Source organism: Dendrobium catenatum, unplaced genomic scaffold (assembly GCF_001605985.2).
Source record: "Dendrobium catenatum unplaced genomic scaffold, ASM160598v2 fragScaff_scaffold_913, whole genome shotgun sequence".
Classification (NCBI taxonomy): Eukaryota; Viridiplantae; Streptophyta; class Magnoliopsida; order Asparagales; family Orchidaceae; genus Dendrobium; species Dendrobium catenatum.
In genome coordinates, this window is record NW_021319375.1 from 431,289 (window position 1) to 459,187 (window position 27,899).

The 27,899-nt window shown below is 38.4% G+C and overlaps 1 protein-coding gene, 1 long non-coding RNA gene and 1 pseudogene across 2 annotated transcripts; all 3 read right to left on the bottom strand.

Annotated features, from left to right (window-relative positions):
* The window catches only part of LOC110109631, a 36,721-nt pseudogene extending 19,127 nt beyond the window's left edge, over positions 1-17,594 (bottom strand).
* Positions 1,127-11,821, bottom strand: LOC114580273. Its single transcript, XR_003701634.1, has 2 exons — positions 11,521-11,821; positions 1,127-2,312 (listed from the first exon to the last, which is right to left on the bottom strand). It is a non-coding gene; the product is annotated as an uncharacterized LOC114580273 (long non-coding RNA).
* A 7,892-nt stretch (positions 17,595-25,486) lies between the features above and the next one.
* LOC110109635 (S-locus-specific glycoprotein S6-like) lies at positions 25,487-26,225 on the bottom strand. Its single transcript, XM_028697337.1, has 2 exons — positions 26,147-26,225; positions 25,487-26,079 (listed from the first exon to the last, which is right to left on the bottom strand). The coding sequence occupies exons 1-2, from the start codon at positions 26,223-26,225 to the stop codon at positions 25,487-25,489; spliced, it is 672 nt and encodes a 223-aa protein (XP_028553170.1).
* Between the last annotated feature and the right edge of the window lie 1,674 nt (positions 26,226-27,899).

Genomic DNA, 27,899 nt, shown 5'->3' on the forward strand with positions numbered 1-27,899 from the left:
GAACCGAGGATCACTCGCCTACCTTGTCGTAGGTGTCGCGCCGGTTGCCCCTCCCACCACGCTAGAGAAAAGCGTGTATAGGCAGACCACCGACTCGACACGCATGACGAGATAAGAGAGAGAATTGGTTCGAAAATCAAGAGCATTTTTTTTCTTCTTTTTTTTGTAAGCTCTTTTTTTTGCTTTCCTTCTTTTTTTTTTTGCTTTCTTGCTCTCTCTTTTTTTTTTTGCTTTCTTTCTCTCTGGATTTGAAACTACGATTTTAAAGTTGAAGAATTTTTCTGTAAATTGTGAAACTTAGCATGCTAAGATTTATTCGCATGCGAGTTTGCAACATATACAGAAGGATTTTGGCTTGACTCTTTCGCTCTACCAATCAAGTTGGAGGCAAAATGTCAAAGCCCGACTTAAAGGGAGGTTTCCTACACTCACCTCTCGTTTCACATGTCTTAATTGAGTTGGCCACACTCACCCAAGGAAGAAATGGGAGAGGGACCAACGGAAAGAAAGGTAGTTAAGACTACCGATTCAAAAAAAAAATTCATACCGCTATTAAAGATGGAGAGTGAGACTTTTCCCCAGTGGAGTCGCCATTTTTTGTTTTGATTAAAAAAAAATATTTATATTTAAATATATATAGTTTTGAAAATATTTAATTATTTTTGGAAATATTGAATTTCCCAAAGATAATTAATTGAAGTTTTAAAAGAAATCGATTTTAATTTTAAAAAATTAGATCTGGGTTACAAAATCTCCTACGAGCGCAAGCCCTCGTAGTTAATTACATCATAGGAAAATTAGGGATTTTCCTACGAATACTCTCGATTAAAATAGCGATATGAATTTTATTTAAGATTTCAAAGTTGGATGTCAAAGGAGGTTAAGGTTTGGAATTTTCAATCGGGATTGGATCAAATCTGAACACTTATTTTCGGATCCAAAGGAAGAGGAGTAGGAGGCACTTGGGATTCTGAAACAATTCAGAAGTGCTCCAGTCTATCCTAAGTGTTGGTCTCGAATTTGATTGAAAGATATATTTAATTTAATGGTCAATTTTATTAGAAAGTTGAGACTTATATTCTCAATCACCAGATCGGGAGAATGCCCAGGAGGTAAGGGTGAAGACTAACCTACCAAGTGGGTATGACGTCCCTGGTCAAGATCCCATGGTTTTCCATCGTCCCAGGTTCGTCAATATCCTTAGCCTACTTAGTCGAGTGCTGACCAGAGGATCCTTGTTAGCAACCATGGGTTACCTCATTCAAGGGGACCTCATAAGCCAAGGGGCTGGGGACCTAATCCTAGGCTGACAAACAGGAAGTGCACAGGTCTGTGGACAGTGAACCTATGTCTATGTTATCTAACCTAGGATGCCATTCTCATTTCATATGCATATCAATCTATCTCAAAAACAAAAAGAAACACCGGCCTAACCTAAAGCTAGAGTCCGTGTCCTAATGGGTCAATCTAGTTGTGTGTAGCAGGCTGTGTGGTTTGGATATATCCTAAATCGGGTAATTGGTTAAAGTTGCTTAATGTTCTGATTGGTTGAAAGGCTCAAGGGAAGATTTTGGTTAAAGTTTAAATCTTAATGATTCAAAATTAATTTTAAGATTGATTGCTAGTTTTAAAGCTAGATTGAAATTTTCTGGAAGGTTTTAAAGTTTAATTAAGGTTTAAACTTAAGGGGTTCAAAGGGTTTGAATTTTAGTGATAATTTTCCCTAGAGCAGGGAAGATCACTAAACTTAAGGGGTTTAAATTTGATGTCACTTGGGTTTAAAATTTGATTTGCTTAATTAAGGATTTAATTTTAATTAGATCAATTAATTGGTTTAATGATTAAAAGAAAAGATAAAATTTTTTTAAGGTTTAAGATGTCACTAGGTTCAAATTGTTCAAGTCTTAAGTTAATAGGAGATATCTCCTAATCTCTAAAAATTTTCTAAGTTCTCTAGAAATGTCCTTAATTATTGTCCTTAAAGATGTCACTAGGTTTAACAGGTTTGAATCAATGTCACTAACCCTTTGGACATACCTACAAATATAAACAACCTATGTCAATGGATTTTGAATTTGTAAATGAAAAATGAAAGCATGTATTAACTAAATACAAAAATTATTGCAAGAAATTAAGGCTGAGGGGAAATAACTCAATAGATAAATTTAGAAGCTTTATGCACTTTTAAGTTTCAAGAAAACTTACCTGGTCACCGGAGCTAGTCGACGGTGACTCCGGCCGTAGCACCCCGTTTAGAAGAAACGGGGTGATTGAAGCTCCTTGGCTCATCCTCCAATCAGCTCCATCAGTACCTCGCAAAAAGGCGACGAGAGGAAGAGGTGTCAGAAGATCATATATGCGAACATAGAAATTGGTATGAATTAACATGAAACTAAATATGTGAAGCATTGAAATTGAAATATCTCAAATCTACCTATTGGGCCATTTATTCAAAATCTGTAAATCATGGAAAATATCATTAGCCCAAAAGTAGAATTCTCAATCAATGACAACTTAAGGAAATTTACTTAAAAGAACAGTCTGTACAGCATTCGAATACAAGAAACAGCATCCTGATTTTGCACGAGATAGGAAAGATCTGAAAACACCTCAGAATAATTAAGGCTCAGAGAGAAAATTTTGATAATGAATAATAGCACTTGCATTAAATAGAGTCCAATAGTAGATATCTTATTATATCTATCATAGTGCTATATATTAAATAATATTGAATAATTAATGAAGGAGTTGATCAGTGAGTGTACATGGTCAGGGAGGTCGAACTAGTATAGCTAATAGAGCATCAAGAGGCTTACAGACCGGTCATTCATTTCCTGCATCCACTTCTTATCAAAGGTGATCACTAATAACATCACTTTGAAGGGCGATCACAAAGTGCCATATCAAGCCGACTACATCAAGATGGATCAAGTAGACCACAATGGGACCTTTATATCGCTTGGGACAGCTACGTTAGCATGGCTCCACCATTTATTTCTAACAAATCATTGCATCTAAGCCATCTAGTTCAACGTTCTTTTCTCAAGCAAACCAAAAGCTACAAGCCGTTCACAATACTGTGAACAACCAGAAATAAATAAATATCACCTATATCCTATGCAATAAATAATCAGATTTACTGCCCACATAACTGATCCCAAATTTCAAGAGTAGATAACATCCTGTTTATTGAATGGAGGAATCACATAATTCAGTTTTCCTATCCGAAAAAGAAATCTCTTAAATGATCCACTGGATCTCATATACGGTCAATACAAAAGCTTCATCTACAATGCCTGAACTTTTGATGGTGCTCAATCAATATAAAAGTAAATGAAAATCAATCAAATTTAGAATAAATTCAAGACTAAACTTAAATCTGGGTTATGAAAATGAGAGCAGTAGATGAAAATAGCTAGGTCTGATTATGAACAATTCAAACAAAGCATGAACCCCATGAATAAAATATACTGGATCTGACGGATAGATGCTAAAGATAAGCAGAGAAAAATCTACTACAGCCTTAAGCTGTGTTGTCCCGATCAGAACAAATGGTAACGACAAAGTGCAAGCCTTACTCACCTCTTTTGCAGCAAAGGACTGGAAATATGCATATTAACATAAATAACAAAAAAATGAATAACATAAATAACTGGACTACAAGCACTTATATACAAGCTTATTGGACTCCCAAAGTGATTGACATACGTTCAATCTACAAGGATAGAAAAATATTGTAGCCATATTATTCAAAGAAGACCTCAAATAAAATAAACCATAGCACTTTCCCGGGAACATAGTTTCATCCACATCACTTGCAGCATTGGAGATAAGTCCCAAAAATTAACACAACATGAAGATAGCCATATGCACAATCCGTTATGTTTCGTATATACTGAAACTTCATTAAAAAAAATAATCCAAGCCATATAGTGGGAAAATCAAACTAACACTAAATAAGTTCTCTGGAAAAGTATTGGCTACAGAATACGGCACTAGGAAATTGCATTCAAATCCGTCTCGGCATTCCAGAAGTTATCTCTGACTCAAGTATGCTATAAAGGCTTTGGCATCTTTAGTTTTATTAATCTCTAGAAAACAGGAGCACGAGGGGGATAAGTGAGAACGGCTACATGAGAGTGGTAGCCCGGACACTTCCTTTTATGAACTCTTCTCATTCCTATCACCATATACCTTATCAAAAGAAAGGAGGAAAAATAAATTTTGCTCCACCCTTTCCAAAGACTCATACATTTTACTTATGAATATTCAAGACATGAGCATATATGCTGAGTTTCAGAACCCTTAAACTTCATGTCGGTTCGAATTGCGACTGTAAACCATAAAACACAAAGCTTATGCCACAAACCTCTAACAGAAGGACATAAATATCACCATCTACCTTTAAAGAAAAATTCTTGTAGACTTCTACAAAAGAGAATTTTCAACAACCTTTATTATCAAACGTCAAGTGTAGTATCAAAACACAATGGTACATATAATCCTTCCAGCATTCACATATGAAACAATACATATAATCTTGTCGAAGAACCAGAACATGGATAATACATACAATAGTGTACCAGGTTTTCTCATGTTGAATGAACATTTACAAAAGATATTACAAGTAAGAACAACCTTTAAGTTTCATGCTCAATTTCCACTTAAAACTCGCTCTTCCCCAAAGTAGAGACAAATGGAGAAAGATCCTCATCAAAATTTATGGGAAAAGGAGAAAAGCAGCAATGTTTTCTCGAAACCAACAAATTTACTTAAGAGAATTATAACTGAAAACGCTTTACAGAATGAAGGCCCACCACTCTTTGCTTTCCTCCAAAAAGAAAACATAAGGATCTTGCATTCTCTCAAACTTTGTGAAAATAAAGCAAAGAGAAGGAGGAATATAATTGTAACTCATCAAATTTGCATTTTCATCTAAGATTAAAATATAAACTAAAATAAGGAATATTCCAGTTTAATCAAAACATCTGAATATACACTTATTGTCGGAATAAAACTATACATAATACATCTTACCACTCGTTCATGATTCTTGGAATATAAGCATCCCACATATTCTCAGCAACAAATGGCATGTCAACACACGATTCAATAAGATATAAGAGGGCCATTATCTCAGTCTTTAAAAGACAAAAAGCTGACGGAAATAAGGCAATGGCATTCCAATTTCTCAAACCCACCAATAGAACAACATACCAAAATCATTAAGGTCACTTCAAGAAAATTCCAGCATGACCAAAGCACCTTATGTATGACTTACAAGTGCTCACAATTAAAGCATAAAACACACGGAATGCTCTCCAGCATTTACACCATATGCCATCAAGCATATAAAGGGACCTTTGTTGACCTCCTTTTTGGCACCGGCCACTTGCACATTCTTATCACTTTTGTATTTCGTAGCTCGATTCATCTGCTTGTATGTTGCACCGATGTGTTGATGAAAGGTCACCTTGCGTATGTTACATCGGCTCGTCGTCGGCCTTAGGATTTACTCCTTTTGATCACATGTTGTCATCTTATCATGTTTCAAAATACATGTGGTTGGGTTGATAACGATTCGATGTGATTTCATGCATTTGGGCCTTTATCGCGCATGTTCGTTCCGTGTGCAATAACTTTTGATCAAAATTTTGTTTTGCAAAATGGACTGCTTGAGTACATCCGTCTCGTCGAGACGAATTTAACGAGTCTTTTCGCGCTCGGATCAGCACAGATATGGTATCTTTTCATTTATCAAATAGATACATGGCAAGGAGTTAATGCTTGTGAAATCCTCCGATAAAAAAAAAAGGCATTCCACCAAGACAGACCTCATAGAGAATGTTATAGAAAAAGGTTGGTGTAAAAGTATCTACCTGGAATGAGTTTTTTTTTTTTTTGATTGGAGATAACAAACATTGCTAAAGCTTCTAATATCATGCAAAAGATAACAGAAATCTCCCCAGATTTATTGATCCACCAGCTAATTGATCACAGGGAGAAGACTAGGAACTCATGGAGAATAAAAATCTCATGCCATGACAAAGAACACTACACCCAATGATGATCATTGAGATTATTAAATTTTTTTTTAAGTATAAGATGATGAAGACTGATACAAGAAATCAAATACAAACCCAAGAAATAAAGAAGCAGTAATGTACCCATTTTGCCACCAAAACCAGAAGTCTTATGTTGAATAAATATAAATGTCGATCTAGTAGCAAATATAACATTCATCTATAAATTCTAACAAATTTCTTGATGAGGACCTGTAGAGAATAACACTTCATAGTGTAAGCATAAGCTTCGCATCAGATGAAAATCTAGAAAGATGTTTTCCTCTAGTAGAATAAGATAAAGAATAACACAAGAATTCAGACATAAATCCAAAGGACAAAGCCAGAACGTGATGACCGTTCATTTTCATAAGAAAATTTATCCCTAACACCATGAACATTCAAGTCTATAAACTAATCCATCACGCTTTCTTATTCGTTTTTTTTTTTTTTCTTTTTTTTTTTTTGATGAATAAGATGAAAAGAGTTACAATGTATTAAGTTTGATTTTTATTCAAAGATTTCCATGCGAATCATGTTGTATTATTATTATTATTATTATTTTATTATTTTTAAAGCATGATTTACTTAACATTTGTAAATAATAATGATGTTTTATTCATATTTATGAGATTATTTCTAACTACCATGTATGCTAAGAACCCTACGGTAGTAGCAAACTTTTATTTATAATAAAAATGATTATGATGAACAATGTTACATCGTTTAAACAAACAGGTTATGTGTTTTTTTTTTATGCCAAATATTTTCTAGTAAAAAAAAAAAAAGAATCATCTCCTAATACTTATTTTATTTCATTTTATTCTATTTTATTTTATTTTCTCAAGGTCAAGAATGAATAAATCATAAGTTCTCAAATATTAGATACAATAATTATATGTGAAATATATGCTTAGCTTCACTAACTTTTATATCGAATGAAGTGTAATATGAATCGAGTATCATTTGTTTGGTCGGATTTTGAAACTGTAAAAGAGAGATATGTGGAACTTCTACCTACTAATTGATTAGATTGTTCGTTTATTAGTTGATAAGTAATTTCTAGAAAGATCCCTATGTGTATCCACGAGAAATTTAAGTCCAAATTCTGATTATTATATCATCTATCTTGGATTGTTTCCTACTTGAGATTAAATTTTGATAGGATAAATAAGTTGTCTCCTGAATGAATTCAATGGATTAGAGTACCCATTGTAATCTATCTTATATTGGGACTAATGACATCGTGACAGTAATTGAGAGTGGATATTTAATTAATATTGCGAGGTATTTGATGCTCTATTTGTATAAATAATTGAAGCAATAGCATGATATAGTTCTTTCTCTTTCACATATATGATAAAAAATATTGATACTTTTTTCGATCACATTTGAAATGACTTTGTTATTAAAAGAATATAAGGTGGATGATGAATATAATAAGAAATATTTGATAATTTGCTTAATGTCAGATGACTAAATAATATTCAATTAAATATGGAGTATTCAAATGATGAGTGTTGGAGATGTGACATTTGCTATGTGATTCGAATTTATTCATTTAACTTCTTTTTTTTATTTGTTTATTTATTATTATTAAAGAGTCATATGGTTAAACTGAAGCTCATAAATGCTAAACTACTTTTAGATTTTGATCTGAAGTTACTTATGATTGAATTATCTTTCTCCATTTTATTATGGATTCATCATTATCGATTTAAAATTTGTATGAATATGGATATAGGATTATACAATCACTAGTTAATCAAGTGTATGATAATCAGTATAATTGTGAGTAAATCTGAATTTTATTTTATTTTATTATTATTTTTTGTGCCTTTACTCACTAATCTTGCTCATCTTTAAATGGTATGCCTTATCGTATATTGGATGAATTTTATCTTTTAGATTGATTTCCTTTATTTGAGAATCAATTATAATAATTAATGTAAGTATACATATCCTTAGTATTTTACAATATTCTTTGTTAATAAATAAAGTCGAGGGATCAAATCAATAATCAACTAGTCTTATTAGATTGAATTGATTGGTATGATTTTTTTTTAAAAGAGCCTTCTCATGCATCTTGTAAATGAATTTATTAATAGAAAATCTATGATTGATATTCCTTTTAATGTAAAATTAATTTGTACTTGGTAATACACCTTTAAATATTTAAAAAATGATTCTGAATATGATTTATTTCATTCATTTTAGAAATCTAGAAACATTGCATATAAGGCTTATATTATTGCAAAAGTCTCCTCATAAAGTTCATTTTTTTAGTGACATAAATCTCTTCTAAAATCAAAGTCGTGTAAATATTTCTTTTTTTTTTTAATTGATTCAAATTGCGCAAACATTCATGTTAAGATATAATGATTTCTTTTAATTTCTTATATCATGTTTACATGCAAGATTATCATCACATGTTAGTCTTAAATTTGTATGTTTCAACTAATCACATATTAGATGTGTTATCGATTAGTGAATGTTTATGTGAGGTTTCTTGAGTTTAAAATTCACTTACATAATTGACATCATGCAAAGGTAGAGGCCTATAATTACATTATAGAACTTCACTCATTATACATTTTTGGTCATAGGTTTAGATACGTTGATCTCATATTTGGGTGTAGGTTTTATGTTTAGAAATTGTCACATGTTTCACGTATCATTTTTTTTTTCTTTTTTTCTCATGTTAGCAAGCTTTCATATGCACTAATCCAAACATGTGGAATTATGCATTCTATTATTACTACTCGTTTGACACATTCACTTGTACATGCTCTCTTTCCATATGCTTTAGATATTTTTCAAAATTATAAATCCTAATTGTTTTAAGTTAATTCTTGCTTAACTATATTTCCTTTTCGAATGGCATCTACGCTCACTCCTTGTTTCTCTCTCTATTTTTGTCTTGCGAGGTACCCGTATCCTGCATGGGTGAGTTAGTTGAGTTGCTTGCTTAGGAGCTTTTAAGTGGCAGCGCCACATACAGTCAGGTATAATTTCTGCAGCTTGCAAAAATAAATCTTTAATTATATATCGGAACTGCTTCACATCACACACTGCTTGTTAATAGGTATTCTAGTATGTTTAGGTAGCCAGCCTTAGGTTAGTTCACTGACGAAGCTTTGGCCCTATAGGTCAAAGCTTGCCCCCTTCTGTGAGCCCTAGAGACCATTAGGGTCACTTAGGCCTGTAGAGTAGGCCACCTATTATGCCGGTTGGCATCGTTGTTTTCCCACACGAAGTGGGCATCGCTAGGTTTTTGGCCTTCTGGTTTTGGGTACGATACCCTCCTTTTTTTTCTTTTTTTCTGTGAGCCTTAGAGACCATTAGGGTCATTTAGGCCTGTAGAGTAGGCCACCTACTTATGCCATTGGGCATCGCTGTTTTCCCACACGAAGTGGGCATGATTATGATGATTTTCTGTGCGGGTACCTTGCCTGGAGGGTACCCTTAGGGTGTGTTTATTTATTTTTTCTGTACTCTGGATGTCATGCATGCATTTATTTTTACACACTTTACTTCACATTACATTTCACTTACATACATGCATTACATCAATAGACTTAGGGATATTTTGTAGCCATTTCATGCATCATACATGACGTTAGGTATATCTTTTTGCATATTATATAGTCACTGATTGAAAACTCTTGAACTACAAATCCTTGATTTCCTAGGATAGAACCTTCCTATCTTTCATGCATATATGACGATTGATTGTGTTTAGGATGTTAGCTGGTCTGATAGCGAACAATAGCATTTGCATCTAAGATTAAAATATAAACTAAAATACGAAATCTTCAAATTTAATCAAAACATCTGAATATACACTTATTGTTGGAATAAAACTATATATAATACAACTTCCACTCATTCGTTAATCTTGGAATATAAGCATCCTACATATTCTCTGCAACAAATGACATGCCAACACATGATTTATTAAGATATAAGAGGACCATTATCTCAGTTTTTAAAAGATAAAAAGTTGACGGAGGTAAGGCAATGGCATTCCAATTTCTCAAACCCACCAATGGAACAACATACCAAATTCATTAAGGTCACCTCAAGAAAATTCCAGCATAACTAAAGCACCTTATGTAAGACTTATGAGTGCTCATAATTAAAACATAAAACATACGGAATGCTCTCCAGCATTCACACCATATGCTATCAAGCATATAAAGGGACCTTTCCAACCCAAACTCATAGATCTCATTAAACATAGAATGTGTATAAAATGTCATGTTTTCCTAGACAGATCCAGCAATTCTCTCTTCCCAATCTCTCAAAGGATCATTATGGAGAAGAAATTCAGTACAATCCAACATAATCCCTATGGAACCCTTAGTCGGGATCCAAATTAATTTCACAGATATGGTATCTCTTCATTTATCAAATAAATACATGGTAAGGAGTTAGTGCTTGTGAAATCCTTCGATAAAAAAAAAAGGCATTCCATCAAGACAGACCTCATAGAGATTGTTATAGAAAAAGGTTCGTGTAAAAGTATCTACCTGGAATGAGTTTTTTTTTTAATTGATTAGAGATAACAAACATTGCTAAAGCTTCTAATATCATGCGAAAGATAACAGAAATCTCCCCAGATTTATTGATCCACCAGCTAATTGATCACAGGGAGAAGACTAAGAACTCATAGAGAATAAAAATCTCATGCCATGACAAAGAACACTACACCCAATGATGATCATTGAGATTATTAAATTTTTTTTTAAGTATAAGATGATGAAGACTGATACAAGAAATCAAATACAAACCCAAGAAATAAAGAAGCAGTAATGTACCCATTTTGCCACCAAAACCAGAAGTCTTATGTTGAATAAATATAAATGTCGATCTAGTAGCAAATATAACATTCATCTATAAATTCTAACATATTTCTTGATGAGGACCTGTAGAGAATAACACTTCATAGTGTAAGCATAAGCTTCGCATCAGATGAAAATCTAGAAAGATGTTTTCCTCTAGTAGAATAAGATAAAGAATAACACAAGAATTCAGACATAAATCCAAAGGACAAAGCCAGAACGTGATGACCGTTCATTTTCATAAGAAAATTTATCCCTAACACCATGAACATTCAAGTCTATAAACTAATCCATCACGCTTTCTTATTCGGACTTAGGAAGAAAACAAAATCTTGAAAGACAAATCCACACACATAAAAATTCAGTCACATTGGGGTTAAAGAAAAATATCTAAATTAAATAATAATAATAATAATAATGATAATAATAATAAGCAAATAAAAAGAACAACAAGAAGAAAATGTTTAAAAATCTTCTATCTCTTTTTATAAAGCCTCATGAAAACTCACTTCAAGTCTCAGGTAAACATAGAATATCAACTAATGGATGAACTCCATCCATCCAGATTCAAACAGAAGAAAAGAAAGGAACTAGCAAGAAGAAGAAGAGATTACCGTAGTAAATCACACCGAAAGCCCCTTGTAGCTCGCCTCTTCCAACTGCAGCCCGAACTACCATCTGGAGGGTCTTTACGGCAGAGAATAAGCATTAGAACTAGATGGCCAAACTCTGGTATAAAGGTTGGTACGTTGAAGTCTTAACCAAATTCTGTTATAGCTTGCTTGGCCGGCTTCAGCAAGAGTAAAGAGAAATTTAGCTTGAGAGGAAAGAGGGGTCGTGAGGTGCAAGCAGCCTTCTTCCTCTTCAGCCGGCCCTAGCAGCTTTTGAACGGGTGAGAGATCTCTCTTGAGAATGAGAGGGAGAGCCATTCCAAGGGGCGGCTGCTTCTGGAGAATGGGGCGATCATCCTCGGTCTAGGGCCTGAAGTCGTGTAAAAAAACCGTCCAAGTGGCCACTTACCCTAATCACTTTAAAACGTGTCATATGTCAAAAAAAGCTAAAACAAAATGACAATCATACCCTTTGAAATCCTAAATCAAAGGGTTAAAATTAAGCCTTACTTCCCTTGACAAATTTATATTGGATGGTTATGATATGATTGAATGAATGCCAAGATTGACAAGCCCAATTACTTATCCGAAAGTTTTTCATGTAAATGGGTCAAAATAATGTGCAATTATCAAAGTCGATTCGATTCAGAATAAATTAAATTTAGTTGATTAAAGTCAATAAATTAATTTGCATTTGAACCGAGTCGGGACACCATAAATTAAATTTATCGAATCTGTCAAGGAGAGTAGAATTTAAATTGAGTCGAACAAATTCGACGTCACCAAATCTAGTTCGTATGATCAAATTAACTTTAATTAATTCATATGCGATTCAATTGTGATTTTAAGGAAGATCGACGAGATCGATCGCTAGCTAAATTATAGACTAGATTAAATGACTATCTGATTTGACAATGATTGATTGATCAAAGACTTGAGGTTAAATATTAGATGATTGAAATTTGATTCAAAAGTGATTGAGGGTTGGGGTTAGTCCAAGTGACCTCATACAAAAATGAGGTCAACAGTGCCTCAGAAGGTTTCTTTTGATTCCCAATTGCATGGTGAAATTCAACACATGTCAAAACTTTATGATCCATCTTTCTTTTTTTTTTTTCTCTATAGAAACTTCTGGCTTGGTATGCTTCAACTTGCTAGCTGCAGTTATATTCTAACTTGTATTGATGTGTCGTTGGATGAAGGCCTCTTCCTCTTCTTGTTAGTTGTCTTGTATATAAATTTCTTCAGCGGTAAGACTTGATTTTGGGCTAAATAAAGCTTGCAATATCACTACCTGCTGTTGAAAATCTCCTCGGTGAGTCAGACTTATCACTTTGTGGATGAAGTTAGAAAGAACAGATAAAGCACTCTTCTTTATCTTTGATAGATTCCTTAGTGTTTGGAAAACCACCATTAACTGTGAGCTCGAATAACTCTCCATCAACGGACATTCTGATTGGAAATGGCAATAGATGACCATGCAAGTTCACAACCTCCTCTCCAATGTATTTCTCCCACAAATTCTCAGTGATGCTTTTCACGGCTCTTACACATTCTAAGCTCTTCAGGTTCTAGGAAAAGCACGATGCAAACCAGGATGATGGCTCATGAAGTGTTCATACCTTAGTGACATTCGGTAGCCGTGGACAAGACCATGAGCTTGCCCATCTTCTGCATTAAGGTGTGCTGGTTATCATCCACACTCAGGAGCTTGGAATGCACGTTGAGGATGAAATCGGCTTTTAAGAGATGGACGTCAACAGGAAATAGAAGAAGTCCATCCAGCAACCATTTTCTTTCACGTGAAAGACAGTGGAGGATCAGTGGATTGTAGCTTAAACATGAGAGCTGATTAAGGCATTGGAAGGAGACGAACTGCATGTTTTTTTTGGAAATCCGGTGAATGGGAGGACGGGATTTTAGAGCTGGAGGAGGCTTTGTCGTGGAAGTTCAGCCGGCTATAGCAGATGGGAGGAGTTAGCTTTTGAATTTGGCCTGAACCCCAGAGAGGAGACGAGGGCTTCCTTTTTGTTCACTTTAATCGACAAGGGTTGTGGTTGACGTTACCTCAGCAGCTCAATTCATGGGATGTAGACAGAGATCAGCAGATTTCAGGGGATTTTAGCAGATATTTGAGTTGTTTCAGGTTTTGCATTTAATTGTGATTTGATTTTACATTTATTTTGGCAATTTTGAGTTAAATGCATTATCTGAGCTAATAATAACATGCTATTATAAGCAATGTAATTAACTAGGGTGGTCAGCAATGCATCAATCAACAAAAATGATATCGATTCGCGTGCTTTCTCGATTTGCGTATGTTGCCTCATTCGAACAAATTGGCACTGTATTCATAGTATTGACGGTGTTCCAGACCCAATGGCGCAGTCCGTTTTGCAATCGGACATCGTTTGGGCGACGTCGAGGGACAAACTCCTCGATATGCTGGTTATTACCTTGGGATTTGTGCCACCATTATGGATACTTAAAATTGAATAAACAAAATACAGTTTTTAGAGGTTTACAACGTTCCGGACGCAATGGCGCAGTCCGTTTATTGATCGGACATCATGTCGTCTCCGAATAGGCAAAATTCCTTGATATGTGCACCTTCACATGATATTTTATTCACCTTTGAAATTTACGACGCTACCTTAAATGATCCAATTTGATCAAATAAAATGTAGACTCTTAATCCCGACGACGTTCCGGACGCAATGTCGCTTTCCGTTTGGCAATCGGACATCATGTCGTCTCCGTAGAGGCAAATTTCTGCGATACGCGTGCCTTCGCATCATATTTAGACCGCATTTGAAATTTACGACGTCACCTTAAACGATCCAATTTGATCAAATAAAATGTAGACTGTTAATGCCGACGACGTTCCGGATGCAATGACATTGTCCGTTCATCGATCAGACGTCGTGTCGTCTCCGACGAGGCTAATTTCCCTCGTAACGTGTGCCTTTGCATCATATTTGGATCGCCTTTGAAATTTGCGACACCACATCAAACGATACAATTTGATCAAACAAAATGTAGATTTTTAATGGCGATGACGTTCCAGACGCAATGGCGCTGTCCGTTTGTCGATCGGACATCGTTTAGTCTCCGACGAGGCTAATTTCCCTCGTAATGCGTGCATGCACAACATATTTGGATCGCCTTTAAAATTTGCGACACCACATCAAACGATCCAATTTAATCAAATAAAATATATATTTCTAATGCCAACGACATTCCGGACGTAATGACACTGTCCGTTTATCGATCGGACGTCGTTCGAGCATCTTCGGGGACTCGTGTCCGTCGTAACGCAGGCCTTTATATCATATTTGCATCACCTAGAAATTCACCACCATCTCAGATGATCCAAATTTATTAAATAAAATGTATATTCTGAATGTCGATGACGTTCCAGACGCAATGGTACTGTTTCTTCGTCGATCGGATGTTGTCCGAGCATCTTTGAGGCCTCGTTTCCTCGATATACGCATCTTTGCATTACATTGGAATTTGTGCTACCAATCTAGATACTCCAAATGGAATAAACAAAATGCAATTTTCATAGTTGGCAATATTCCGGATGCAACGATGAAGTCTATTCGTCAATCCGGGATCGTTTGATCAGTCTTGCACTTTAATTTCTGGTGTCGGTCGTCCCTTTTGACCGATCTCGTCCGATTCAATTGCGAGGGGCTTTGACCTAGCAGAATTCGACGTCCTGATCGCAACAACATCGTCCGTTTGGCAATCAGAGGTCGTTTGATCTTTCAAATAACACGTGGCGCCAATGCGGGTATCGCTTTACTCACCAATTTGGTCCTTTCGCACGTGGTTTGAATGAAGTATAGGGGTCAACACCTCGGTCTACCTGTACGTTTCCTAAAAGCTGGTGCAAGTAAATGTATGATTGCTGCTACTTCGTTATAATTTGGCCAAACATCGTTAGGGAGAACAACATGGAAAAGACCAGAGTAGTTAACTCGAGGACGGCGACGGTGTATGGCAGAAGGCGGGCAGGCAAGCTCGGGCAGGCGCGCGGTCAGGTCAATTTGACCCGGAAATCCGACGGGTCAACCCAAACCCTACCATTTTAAAACCGGGTCGGATCTAACCCAAAATTTTCGGATCAGATTCGAGTCGGATTTTTGTGTCGTGTCAAATATTGACACCCCTAATGTGGAGTTGAAAAATATATTAAAGATGTTGATTTTGGTTTTGATACTGTGAAAAAAAAAAACTTGTTTTAAATGTATGTTCCACATGCAAGCAACCAAATGAGACCAAATCAAAATTTGTTTTAAAACAGAGTGATGAGTATTTCATAAACTTGCTAGGTGCCAACAATCCTTCAAGTCTTTGCTTGGCTTTCATCAGCATAAAAAATTCTTGCCAAACCAAAATCTGAGAGTTTAGGATTCATATCAGCATCCAAGAGAATGTTGCTTGCCTTTAAATCTCGAAGAATGATTCTTAATCTAGAGTGCTTATGAAGATAAATAAGCCCCTGAGCTATTCCTTCAATTATTAGGAAACGTTTTGTCCAATCTAATTTTACTCCCTGTTTAACATCTGAAGAAAATAGAACATAATTAGCACTTCCAGTAAAACAATAAGAGGATTATATATTTTGATTACTAGACAAGATTTATGATTTATTCCTTCATAACTTGATGTGAACTTACCGAAAAGAAAGACATCCAAACTCCTATTAGGCATGAACTCATATATCAGCATCTTCTCTTCGCCATGAATACAACATCCTAATAACCTTACTAAATTCCTGTGTTGAAGTTTAGCAATTAATAAAATTTCATTCTTGAACTCCTCGAAACCTTGCCCTGATCTTGTAGACAGCCTTTTGATCGCTACATTTTGTCCCTCTGGTAATTTGCCCTGAAATTATATCAAATATAAGAGCATTTGCACATTACATATCAATTTCACAATGCACTGAAGAGTTTCACATAGCATTGAAAAAGTTTATAAAGATTTTACCTTATAAACAGGTCCAAAACCACCTTATCCAAACTTGTTAAAATCTGAAAAGTTGTTTGTAGCACTCACAACTTGAGCAAATTTAAAGAATGATATTTATGAATTCCCTTCTTTATTGGCTTCATGCATAATTTCATGACCCCAATTTACATAAGAAATTGATTGTTCCTCTTCTTCTTGGAATTAAGAAAAAAAAGTTTAGTTTTTTTATATGTATATATATAGTATAATCAAAGTAAAATAAGAATATTTCAAACTTTTGAAACGCGTTTCCATCTCCTTGTCACAAGTATCAAAAATATTAGAAGCAATAATACAGAAGCTACTGGCATTGTGAAGAAAATCCATGTCTTTTTCTTGCCCCTCCCTGTTATTCACAAAAGTAGTGCAGTATGAAGTCAAAAAAATGTAGCAATATTTGTGTTCTGGAAAAAAGAAATTGAAAAAAGAGCTTGTAATTAAATAGCTTCTTTTTGATAGCTCAAGCAATCTTTGTATTGTGTTACAAACAAAGAGGATACCACCTGCATTTATAGGTGAGCATCCTCTTTTTTAGTTTCCTCGTAGTACATTAGAATTTTATTAATATAGTTAGGTACATTAGAATTTTATTAATATAGTTAGATTATCTCCACGAGCTAGAAGTGATGCAGTGCATACTTAGGCCTTGATACAATTATCTCCGTTTTCTGCATTCTCCACTAGTCTGCAAAGTTTGCTATTCTAGTCCTTTTTACCTTTTTACCTTTTTACTTGATACCCCACTTATAGTATAGGGAATATTCCAGATAGTAGAAAACTACAGTATACTTATAGGTAGGAGAATGTAGGAGGAGGACAGTTTTTGCTGATATACCAAAATACCATTATCCTGGGAAGAGCTCTCCCGGTTTTACTTGTTTTCTTGTGAGTTTCTCTGTTTCAGGTACCGTTGCTGGAGGCATCTGCAACCTTCGATCGAGGGGCTTCGTCAGGTTGGTATTAGAGCACCATTGCAGGATGACGGACAAGGGCAAGGGACCGGCTACCGAAGATGATCGGAGCTTCGAAACACTGTGGGAGAACCAGGCTACCATCCTTCGCCGATTGGAAGATCTGTCGGCAGATGTGCAACGCCTATCCTTAGAAATGCGCTGAGAGATTCATCTCAACCGCATCAGGACCCCGCACCAACCACCGCGTCGAGAACCTGCACCGGAGAGGGTTCCAGGAGGGCGACGTGGATTGGACCTTGATCGGCAATGGCGTCGAGCACTTCCACCTATGCAAGATGCATCTGATTATGAAGAAGAGTTGCAGTTTGAACGCGAAGCAATCCAGAGTGAATTGGCGGACGATGACGAATGTCTAACTTACAATGCTGGACCAAATCGTCATCGGCGACGACCTGCTCCGCCTCGAACTGAAACTGAATTCAAGGTTAAAGTGGATATATCGTTTTTTGATGGGCACCTGCATATAGAGGACTATCTGGATTGGGAGAAAGCAATCAAGAATTTCTTCGACTATATGGACATTGAAGCGTCCAAACAAGTGAAATATGTAGCTTGCCGCTTGAGAAGTGGGGCGAGCGCGTGGTGGACTCAGCTGCTACAAATGAGACAACGAGAATTGAAGGGTCCAGTCCGCAGCTTAGCACGGATGAAGCAACTGTTGCATTCCCAGTTTTTGCCGACCGATTATGAGCAAATACTTTACATGAGGTACCAGCATTGTGTTCAAGGAAACCGCTCGGTCAGCGAGTACTCTGAAGAATTTCACCGACTGAGCGCGTGAAATAATTTGAATGAGTCTACAAATCAGTTAGTAGCTCGATACATTGGAGGCCTCAAGGAATCAATCCAAGATAAGCTTCAATTAAACTCTGTATGGTCGTTATCACAGGCCATTAATTTTGCCCTGCGGATTGAGATGCAGCATAACAGACCTTCACGGTTTCAGTATTCTAGACGGCCTCTTATGGATAGCATGGCGGATCCTACTAAAGCGGGTTCGAGTGTTGTGAAGCCTACTCCAAACCCGGTTGCACCTCCCCTGGCCGTGCAATTCCCTAAAACAGCAGGAAATACTCCGGATGGAAAGACTCTGCTCAAGAACAAGTACTCAGTACCGACTAATCCCTATGCCAAGCCCAGCTCCTTAAAGTGTTTTCGTTGTTTTCAACCGGGACATAAATCCAACGAATGTCCTCAACGACAGCAGTTACAATTAATGGAAAATGAAGATGGTGAAGGCTCTAATAATCCCAATGAGGGAGACAGCCCAGATGTAGAGGATGTTGATGGGGATGATGGCAATCCTATAATCTGTGTCGTGGAGAAACTATTGATCACTCCTAACCGCTCCAACGCCTCTCAAAGGAATTCCATATTTAAGACAAGGTGCACCATCAGTGGTAAGGTCTGCGACCTTCTGGTTAATAGCGATTGTACTGAGAATATCATATCCTGGTCAGTGGTCCACGCCCTCCAGCTCAAAACCACAAAGAATCCCCAGCCATACAAGATTAGTTGGGTGAAGCGAGGTATTGAGATTCCTGTAACTGAAATGTGCCAAGTCACATTCTCGATTGGTCGACAATACGTGTGTGAGGTATTGTGCGATGTCCTAGACATGGACGTGTGTCACTTGATTTTGGGTCGTCCGTGGCAGTTCGATGCGGGGGTCATATATGATGGCAGGGCCAATGCTTACTCACTAGACTGGAAAGGTCGACGACTGCGCTTCTTGCCCACAGCACGCGAAGACAAGAATTCTAGCTGTGACAGTCCCCCTACTGTGATGTAAATTGTCTCCGGACCTACTCTGCTGCTGTCTTGGCAAGACACTTCTATTATGTGGGCTTTGTTGGTGACTGATGCGGCCGACCAAAGTACCACATCCCTGCCTTGTGAAATCCAGGATCTCCTCCAGACCTTTGCTGATATTTGTCCGCAGGACCTCCCGTCCAGTTTGCCGCCTATGAGAAGTGTCCAACACCAAATAGATCTGGTCCCAAACGCCACCCTTTCCAACTTACCCCACTACCGACTCAGCCCAAAGGAGCAACAGATACTACAGTCAATTATTGAGGAACTGCTAAACAAACAGCTCATCCAAGATAGCATCAGTACATATGCAGTTCCCGCTCTACTGGTTCCCAAGAAGAATGGAGAATGGCAACTGTGCGTTGATATCCGGGCTATCAATAAAATCACAGTTAAATACCGTTTTCCGGTACCCTGAATAGAAGAATTGCTTGATAAGTTGGTTGGAGCCTCCGTATTCTCAAAGCTTAATCTTCGCAGCGGATATCACAAAATCCGTATCCGGCCCGGTGACGAGTGGAAGATTGCGTTCAAGACGCCAATGGGGCTCTATGAATGGAGAGTTATGCCCTTTTGGCTGTGCAATGCACCTTCAACCTTTATGTGATTGATACACGACTTACTAAAGCCATCTGGGGAAGGTTTTGTATAGCCTATTTTGATGATATTTTAGTTTTCAGCCGCTCGTTGGAGGACCATCTTAGCCATCTGCGACAGCTTTTCATGGAGCTACAGGAAAACAAGCTTTATCTTAATCTTTCAAAATGTGAGTTCTCTACCTCCCAAGTTAACTTCCTGGGCTTTATTGTGTCAAGTGAAGGTGTGGAAATGAACAAGGATAAGGTCTCCGCCATCCTTAATTGGCCGACACCCACTTATTTTTTTTTTGAAATCAGGAGTTTTCACGGCCTTGCAAACTTTTATCGCAAATTCATTAGAGGGTTCAGTATTATCATGAGCCCAATTACCGACTGCCTTAAGGCTAAGGTATTTCATTGGGGAGCTCCGCAACAGGACAGTTTCGAAGCCTTGAAAGCTGCCCTCACCACCGCCCCAGTTCTAGCTATTCCCAATTTTGACAAACTCTTCACGGTGGAAACCGATGCTTCTTCGATTGGGGTAGGCGCTGTTTTGTCGCAAGAAGGGAGACTGGTGGCATACTTCAGCGAAAAGCTTTGTCCCACGTGCCAATGTTGGTCGGCTTATGAACAGGAATTATATTTCGTGGTTCGTGCACTCAAACAGTGGGAACCTTACCTCTTACACCAAGATTTTGTCATCTGCACCGACAATAAATGCCTCCAATTCATCAACAGCCAAAAGCATGTCAATAGGATGCATGCCCGGTGGGTTTCTTTCCTCCAAAAGTTTTCCTTTGTTCTCAAACACCAGCCGGGTCACCAGAATAAGATTGTGGACGCACTCAGTCGAAAAATGGCTCTATTGAGCCAACTCCAAACCGAATTCTCTGGGCTAGTTTGTTTACAGGAACTGTATGCTACCGATCCTGAGTTCTCGGCAATTTGGCATGCATGCTTACAGCCAGAGGGTGCTCCAGACTTTACCATCCGCCATGGTTTCCTGTTCCACCAAAATTTGCTCTGTATCCCGGCTTCGTCGTGGCACTTACACTTGATTCATGAAGCACATTGCGGGGGTCTCGCAGCCATGCGGGACGCGAAAAAACCTTGGCACAACTCAAATGCAGATTCTTTTGGCCGAGACTCTGGCGTGATGTCCTGCTGTTCGTCGACCGCTGCCCAGTATGCCAAAGCTATAAAGGCGGTGCCCAAAACACCGGTCTCTACCTACCACTACCAGTTCTGGATACAATATCGGAGGATCTGAGCTTAGACTTCGTACTTGGCCTTCCCCGCACGCAAAGAGGCAATGACTCCATCATGGTCGTCGTCGACCGATTTTCCAAAATGGCACACTTCCTTGCGTGTAAAAAATCCTCGAATGATCTTCATGTTGCTCACCTTTTTTTCACCAAATTGTTAGGTTGCATGGGGTGCCGCGAAGGCTCACTTCGGACAGAGATGTAAAATTCATAAGCCATTTCTGGCGGGAACTGTGGAAACGTCTGGGTACAGATTTACGCCTGAGCTCCGCATACCATCCCCAGACAGATGGACAAACTGAAGTGGTTAACCGCACCTTGGGTAACATGCTTCGCTGTTTGGTACAAGATACCCCTTGTAACATCAATCTGCTCCAGGAACTGTTTTTGCTCCAGGATCGTCCGGGCCGATCATGGATCGTCCCGGGACGATCAATGTAAAAGACTCGGTACAGCTCGGTACAGAAACCCAGGAAGTGTTTTTGCTCCAGTATCGGCCGGGCCGATATGGGCATCGTCCCAGGCCGCTCAGTTCAGGGCAAAAGTCAGAGAGTAGAGGTTTTTATCGTCCAAGAAAAATTAATTATCGGCCTGAAAAATTATCCCAGGACGAAATTATTTGTTCTGATTGTCCAGGCTGATAGGGTCATCGTCCCGGGACGATCTGTTCATGGCACAAGACAGAGAGCAAGGGTTTTGATCGTCCAAGAAAAAGTAAAGATCGTCCTGGAAATTTGTCCTGGACGATGCTATTTTGGTCACATCGGCCGGGCCGATATGGGCGATCGGCCGGGCCGATCTCAAGGTTACTTAAGAGAAAAGGATTCATTTTGAGGAGAGAGAAAAAAATTAAAATCAGATTTTTCATCCGAGGAGAGAGAAGGAAAAGAGAAAAGTTGATTTCGGGACAACGCGGGACCATTTTCGTTCGTTCTGACAGTTCAGTAAATTGCTGTACGCAAGGTAAGGCACAATCCGACTTTCTCAATTTTCAGAACCGTCGAGTTTGGCGGTATTTTCTGTCCGGAATTTGTTTTTGTTGACGAATTTTGTCCGTATTTTCCGTCTGGTTCAGTTTTTACCGCGTAATTTTCTGTATGTTGTTGACGTGCCGAGTGTGCACATTTTGAATATTTTCTGGAGATTTTTGTCCGGACCGTTTTGATTTAGCAGCGTTTTTCGTCGACTGTAATTTTTTGTGTTGTCTGAATTTGTCTGGGCAGTAGAATAAAAGTATTGAAATGTTATTCTGTATATTCTGTGCGAATTTGGTAAATTTTGATTTGCAGGAAAAATTGTGTAATTTCCGTATACTGCCCTTGTGCTGCCGAATTTTATACGATTTCTGAAATTGTCCGGATTTATTCTGAATTGATATACTATGTTTGTGTGCTATAAATAGGGAGTTATAAGGGGCCAGGATCCTAAGAGATCCTGTTAGTGTCAGGGAAATCTGAAATGAGCTCAATCTGAAAATCAGTTCTGTTCCGAATCCGATGAATCTGTTCTGGTGCTATAAGCACATCTGTTCTGGTGCCGTGAGCACAAAGGGAGGCATAAGGGGCCAGAATCCGTAGAGATTCTGTCAGTGTCTGGGAAGGGAGGCATAAGGGGCCAGAATCCGTAGAGATTCTGTCAGTGTTAGGGAATTAGATATAAAATTAATTTGCTCTGAATTATTCTGATTTCTGTACGATTTTGATATGATTTCTGATTTTGTCAGTTCTGTTCTGTGATTCTGTACTATTTTGTCTGTTCGGATGTGATTTCTGATATGAAATGATCTAATGATTCTGATTTCTGATTTCTGATTCTGTCCGTATCTATTATGTCAGTACTTCTGAATGCGACTCTGTTTTGATTTGACACGTTCTGTTCTGATCTGATTCGTTCTGTCTGATTTGGTTTTGATTTTTGTACGGTTTTGGATTCTGAGGATTTTGATTGGAGGTTTGATGTCTTGCTGAGCTGTTGAGCTCACCCTTGTTTTCTGCGTGGTTTTCAGGTTCTGGGAAAGGGAAGGAAGTTCTGGAGTAGAGTTCCAGCGTCTGATCAGTTGTAGGTACTTTTGTACTTCTTGATTTTTGTACAGTCATGAATTTTTTGCTTTGTTTCTTTCTGTCAGCCATGTACTGTATTTGTATATGATTATTTTGAGGAAGAAAAAGATAGATGATTTGTTCCGCTGCATTTGATGTTTTTAGTAGCTCTGTGTGTCTGTTCTGTGTGTAATGTTTGGAAGAAAAGTTCCGAAGCAAATTCCAAAGCCAGATCCTGGAATGTCTGATAGGTTTGGCCGCGGCCCGTTGCGAGCGGGATCCGTCCCGGGTCGGGTTGGGTCGATACACCCCTAAGCAATGGGAAGAAATGTTGAGCACGGCTAAGTTTGCTTATAATTCCATGGTCAACAGATCAACGGGAAAGCCTCCGTTTAACATAGTTTACACCAAGGTGCCTAATCTGGCATTGAACGTGGCTGTTTTGCCCAAGTGCAGGTCCGAAATGGCTACCAAGTTCACTACCAAGTATTCGGACATGCTGAAGGACGTCCGAAAGAAACTTCATCAGTCCAACCAGTCTTACAAGGCTTATAAAGACCTCCGTCGCCGTGAAAAACTCTTTCACGTTGGTGATCTAGTCATGGTGCGTTTACGCCGCGAACGGTTCCCGCCGGGCACTTACTCCAAACTCAGTCGACGGAAAATAGGACCATTCCCAATCACTACCAAGATTAACGACAACGCCTACATTGCCAATTTGCCAGCAAGCTACAACACTTCGTCACTTTCAATGTATATGATATTTGGCCTTATCACCCTCCAGACAGCGCCCCGACCTCCATTAGCTCGTCCGAGTCGAGCTCTCCAAATGCAGGGGAGGACTGATGCAGTGCATACTTAGGCCTTGATACAATTATCTTCGTTTTCTGCATTCTCCACTAGTCTGCCAAGTTTGCTATTCTAGTCCTTTTTACCTTTTTACTTCATACCCCATTTATAGTATAGGGAATATTCCAGATAGTAGAAAATTACAGTATACTTATAGGTAGTAGAATGTAGTAGGAGGACAGTTTTTGTTGATATACCAAAATACCATTACCCTGGGAAGAGCTTCTTTCGGTTTTACTTGTTTTCTTGTGAGTTTCTCTGTTTCAGGTACCGTTGCTGGAGTCATCTGCAACCTTCGATCGAGGGGCTTCGTCAAGAAGTTTATAAGATATTGTCTTGCATGTCAGAACTTTAAAACCTTATTCGCTTAATTCAATGCATGTCATAATTAAAGGTTTGATTTTTTTCTCATTCTACCTTAAAATCTTATAGTAGCTACACATAAATATTTGCTTTAAGAACTCCATTAAGAATGCCGACATAACATACAGTTGATAGATAGATTTTTCCCTTCACTTCTTTCTGCTTCATGAAAATCAATATTTAATTGGCTTATACTCCATCAATTTAACTTGATTTTATAAATCTCATTACTTCAATCACTTTGTCTTTGTCATGTAGATGATCAACCAAACGTCTTCTGTTTTTCTCACATAATATAGGTTTTGTTTGCGACAGCTTTATAAATTAACTTTTTTATTTCAAAATTTTTTTGAACTAGAAATTTGTGTACTAGAAAACTACTTTAATAAGCAGTATGAATTTTTTTGAGGAAGTTGAATCTTCTTGGATGAGAGAGGGGGAGGGGGAAGAGAGGGAGAGAGAGCTAACGGGAAATTTTCTTTAATCCTCTTTCATGAGCTTCCAATCTCCATTGCAACCCCTCTATTTATAGAAGAATGAATCTACTAAGACAACAAGGTCCTAAGGAACAAATAATCTAAAACTGGACGAATACCTAACAAAAAGCCATAGTTTCTTCCTTCAATATTTTAATCAATTCTCTTATTCTATTGTTTCTTCAAGGCTTCAATGACATAAAAATTAAAAGTTTCATAAATATCACCTGAAGTTCACGTACTTAGAGAGAAGACACAATATTCACTTCACATCTTAGATCTACTATTTGAACAATTCAAGAATAAATTAGAGAAAAAATAATTGCCAGCCCGACCAATGCCTTATCATAAGTAAGTCAAAGTAAAATTAGGATCATAAATGCTTCAGTCTGTAAGTGTAAATGCAATGAACCAAAGAGCCGTACCGTATCCAACAATGTCAGGCAAAATTTTAAAAATAGCTTTGTGTTAAAATAGAATTTAATTGAGTAATGATATATATACCGTTAGATCCATTAATTGGTGCGGCGACCCGGATGAAGAGATCCTGCTGCCTGTTGTCCGCGGAGGATCTGAGATCTTTAATCTCCGTCATCCAAATCCACCCCCGCCACTCAGATAAACGCTCGCATAAGCCCTACAGGAGAAATTCATCAAACACCTTCTTTTACACTCATCCAAGCCCAAGCTCATATTCGCCACCGCCTCCGTCGTATCCAGCAGCGTCGTGCCGCGCACCACCAAGAACTCGTCGGATTCGTTCTCGCTGCAGCCAAGCGCTGCCCCCCTAACGCACCCATCAGACCTATTTCTCCTGCTCCAACTCACCAGATTCTTGGGATTAAATCCACCAAGACACTGGCACATCGGTGAGCTGCTGGAGTCGCAGATGGCATTGGTTCCGCATGCCGGAAAGAAGTCGCAAGGGTCGCTAGGTGCGAACCACAAAAGATTCCACTTCTGAGACGATGCTTTCCATAGGTATATATTGACTACCCATTTTTGATCCATGGTCAATGTAGAAATGGTGCCACCGATCGTGTTGTAGTAGTAAAAAATCTCCTCCGAAGTGGAGTGGAAGCCTTGGCTGAAGTCTCGGTAGAGGTCGATGGAGAATAATCTTCTAGAGAAGACACCGGTGAAGGCGTAGCCGTTCCATGGCCCGCCACGCCGGATCCACGCACCTGCCAGAGAGATCGCGGATGACCAGCTGGGGAACGCCAATGGTGTCAATCACTAAGGAATATTTACCCGGAGATGGATCGGAGTTGCTCAGCCACGACATGAGATTCCGATCGAGGATGATTTTCAGTTCCGGGCCAAGCTTCATCCCGGAGAGCAAGATGTCGGTCGGGTAATCAAAATTCTGCCATAAGTCGGAGCTGGAATTCGAAGCTCTGATGACCAAATTACCGGTGTCGAGAAGTTGAGCGACGGGATTGGGGGTGGAATTGGGGAAGGAAGGGGAAGACCAAAGAGGAGTGGAGTTACCAGTAGTTATGAGATGGAGAGATGCGTCGTCGGTGATGATTGACAGTGTTGCGTTGATATTGTGAATGGGATTCCGACGATTGGCAACCCAGACGACGGTTTGAATTGCGAGATTGCGTTACCAAATGCCTATATAGCTGTTGGTGGTGTTTGGAGGGGTGAAGAAGCCGAACGCAAAGGTTCCGTTTGCGGAGATGAGGGTTTCTCCATAGGAGAGTGGATGAGATGGAGTAAGGATGTCTGTGGCGAAGGAGATGGAGAAGTAGAAGAAGGTGAAGAAGAGGATGATTACAAGGTTCGGAAAGATCGGCTCTCTCCTCATCTCCAAGTTTTCCGAATGCTTCCAAATCCACAGATCGTATAAATAAAGTTTGAATCATAGAAAAATTGACTAATCTACGATCATAAATTCCCCGTAACTGATCGGCTCTCTCATCATTTGTGTGGAAATAATAATTAATAATGCCAGCACGACTGATTCAGATTTGTTCAAGCATAAATGAATCAATGCGTAAGTATCAGTAGCTCAATGCAATAAATTGGGATAAAGCTGATCAACAATGGCGGAACTAAATTAAAATATCTTCACCGTTTTGGTCTTCCCTATTAGCTCATATTTCTATCTTTCCTGCTCAAGCAAAAACAACAATATTATTAACTTTTTTTTTGTTTTATTTGTTTTGGAATGGTGCTTGGCGGCGTGACTAATCATCGGCTAACCTAAAAGAAGCACCACCTCAAAAACCTCCTGGACCGCACTTGATTGTAGGGGTGTCAATTTCGGGTCACGGGTCGGGTTCGGGTCAAACACTATTCTGGTTCGGGTCGATCCGACCCGTTTTTACAAATGCACTTCAGCCACACTTCACTGAAATCTGCATCATCATGGTACATTTCCTGTAAGCATTCGAGGCCCAAAAACTCTGTTTGGAGTTGAGTAATCAATGCCGCCCTGCGGCTCAATGCGTCGGCGACCCTGTTCTGCTTGCCGCTCTTATGCTTCAATACAAAAGTGAATTTCTGCAAAAACAATACCCATCTGGCATGCATTCTGCTGATGTTTTTCTGTGTATTGATGTATTGTAAGGCTTTGTGGTCACTATGCAAAACAAAATCTTGTTGGAGGAGATAGTGTTCCCATTGTTTTAAGGCTCTGACGACTGCATATAACTCTTGTTCGTACACCGTCCATCGTTGCCTCGGAGAGCTTAGTTTCTCGCTGAAAAATTCGATCGGCTTGTCTTCTTGCGATAGCACGGCGCCAACTCCCACGGACGAAGCGTCGGTTTCCACAGCAAAAGGTTTTTCGAAATTTGGCAAGGCGAGAACTGGTGCCTTGGTTAATGCTTCTTTGATAATATTAAAACTTCTTTCATGCTCTTGCTCCCACAGGAACTTCTTCTGTTTTAGCAGCTCAGTTAACGGTGCCATTAAGATGCTAAATCCCTTAATAAATCTTCTATAAAAATTTGCCAACCCATGAAAACTTCTGATTTCAGTGAATGTAGTCGGA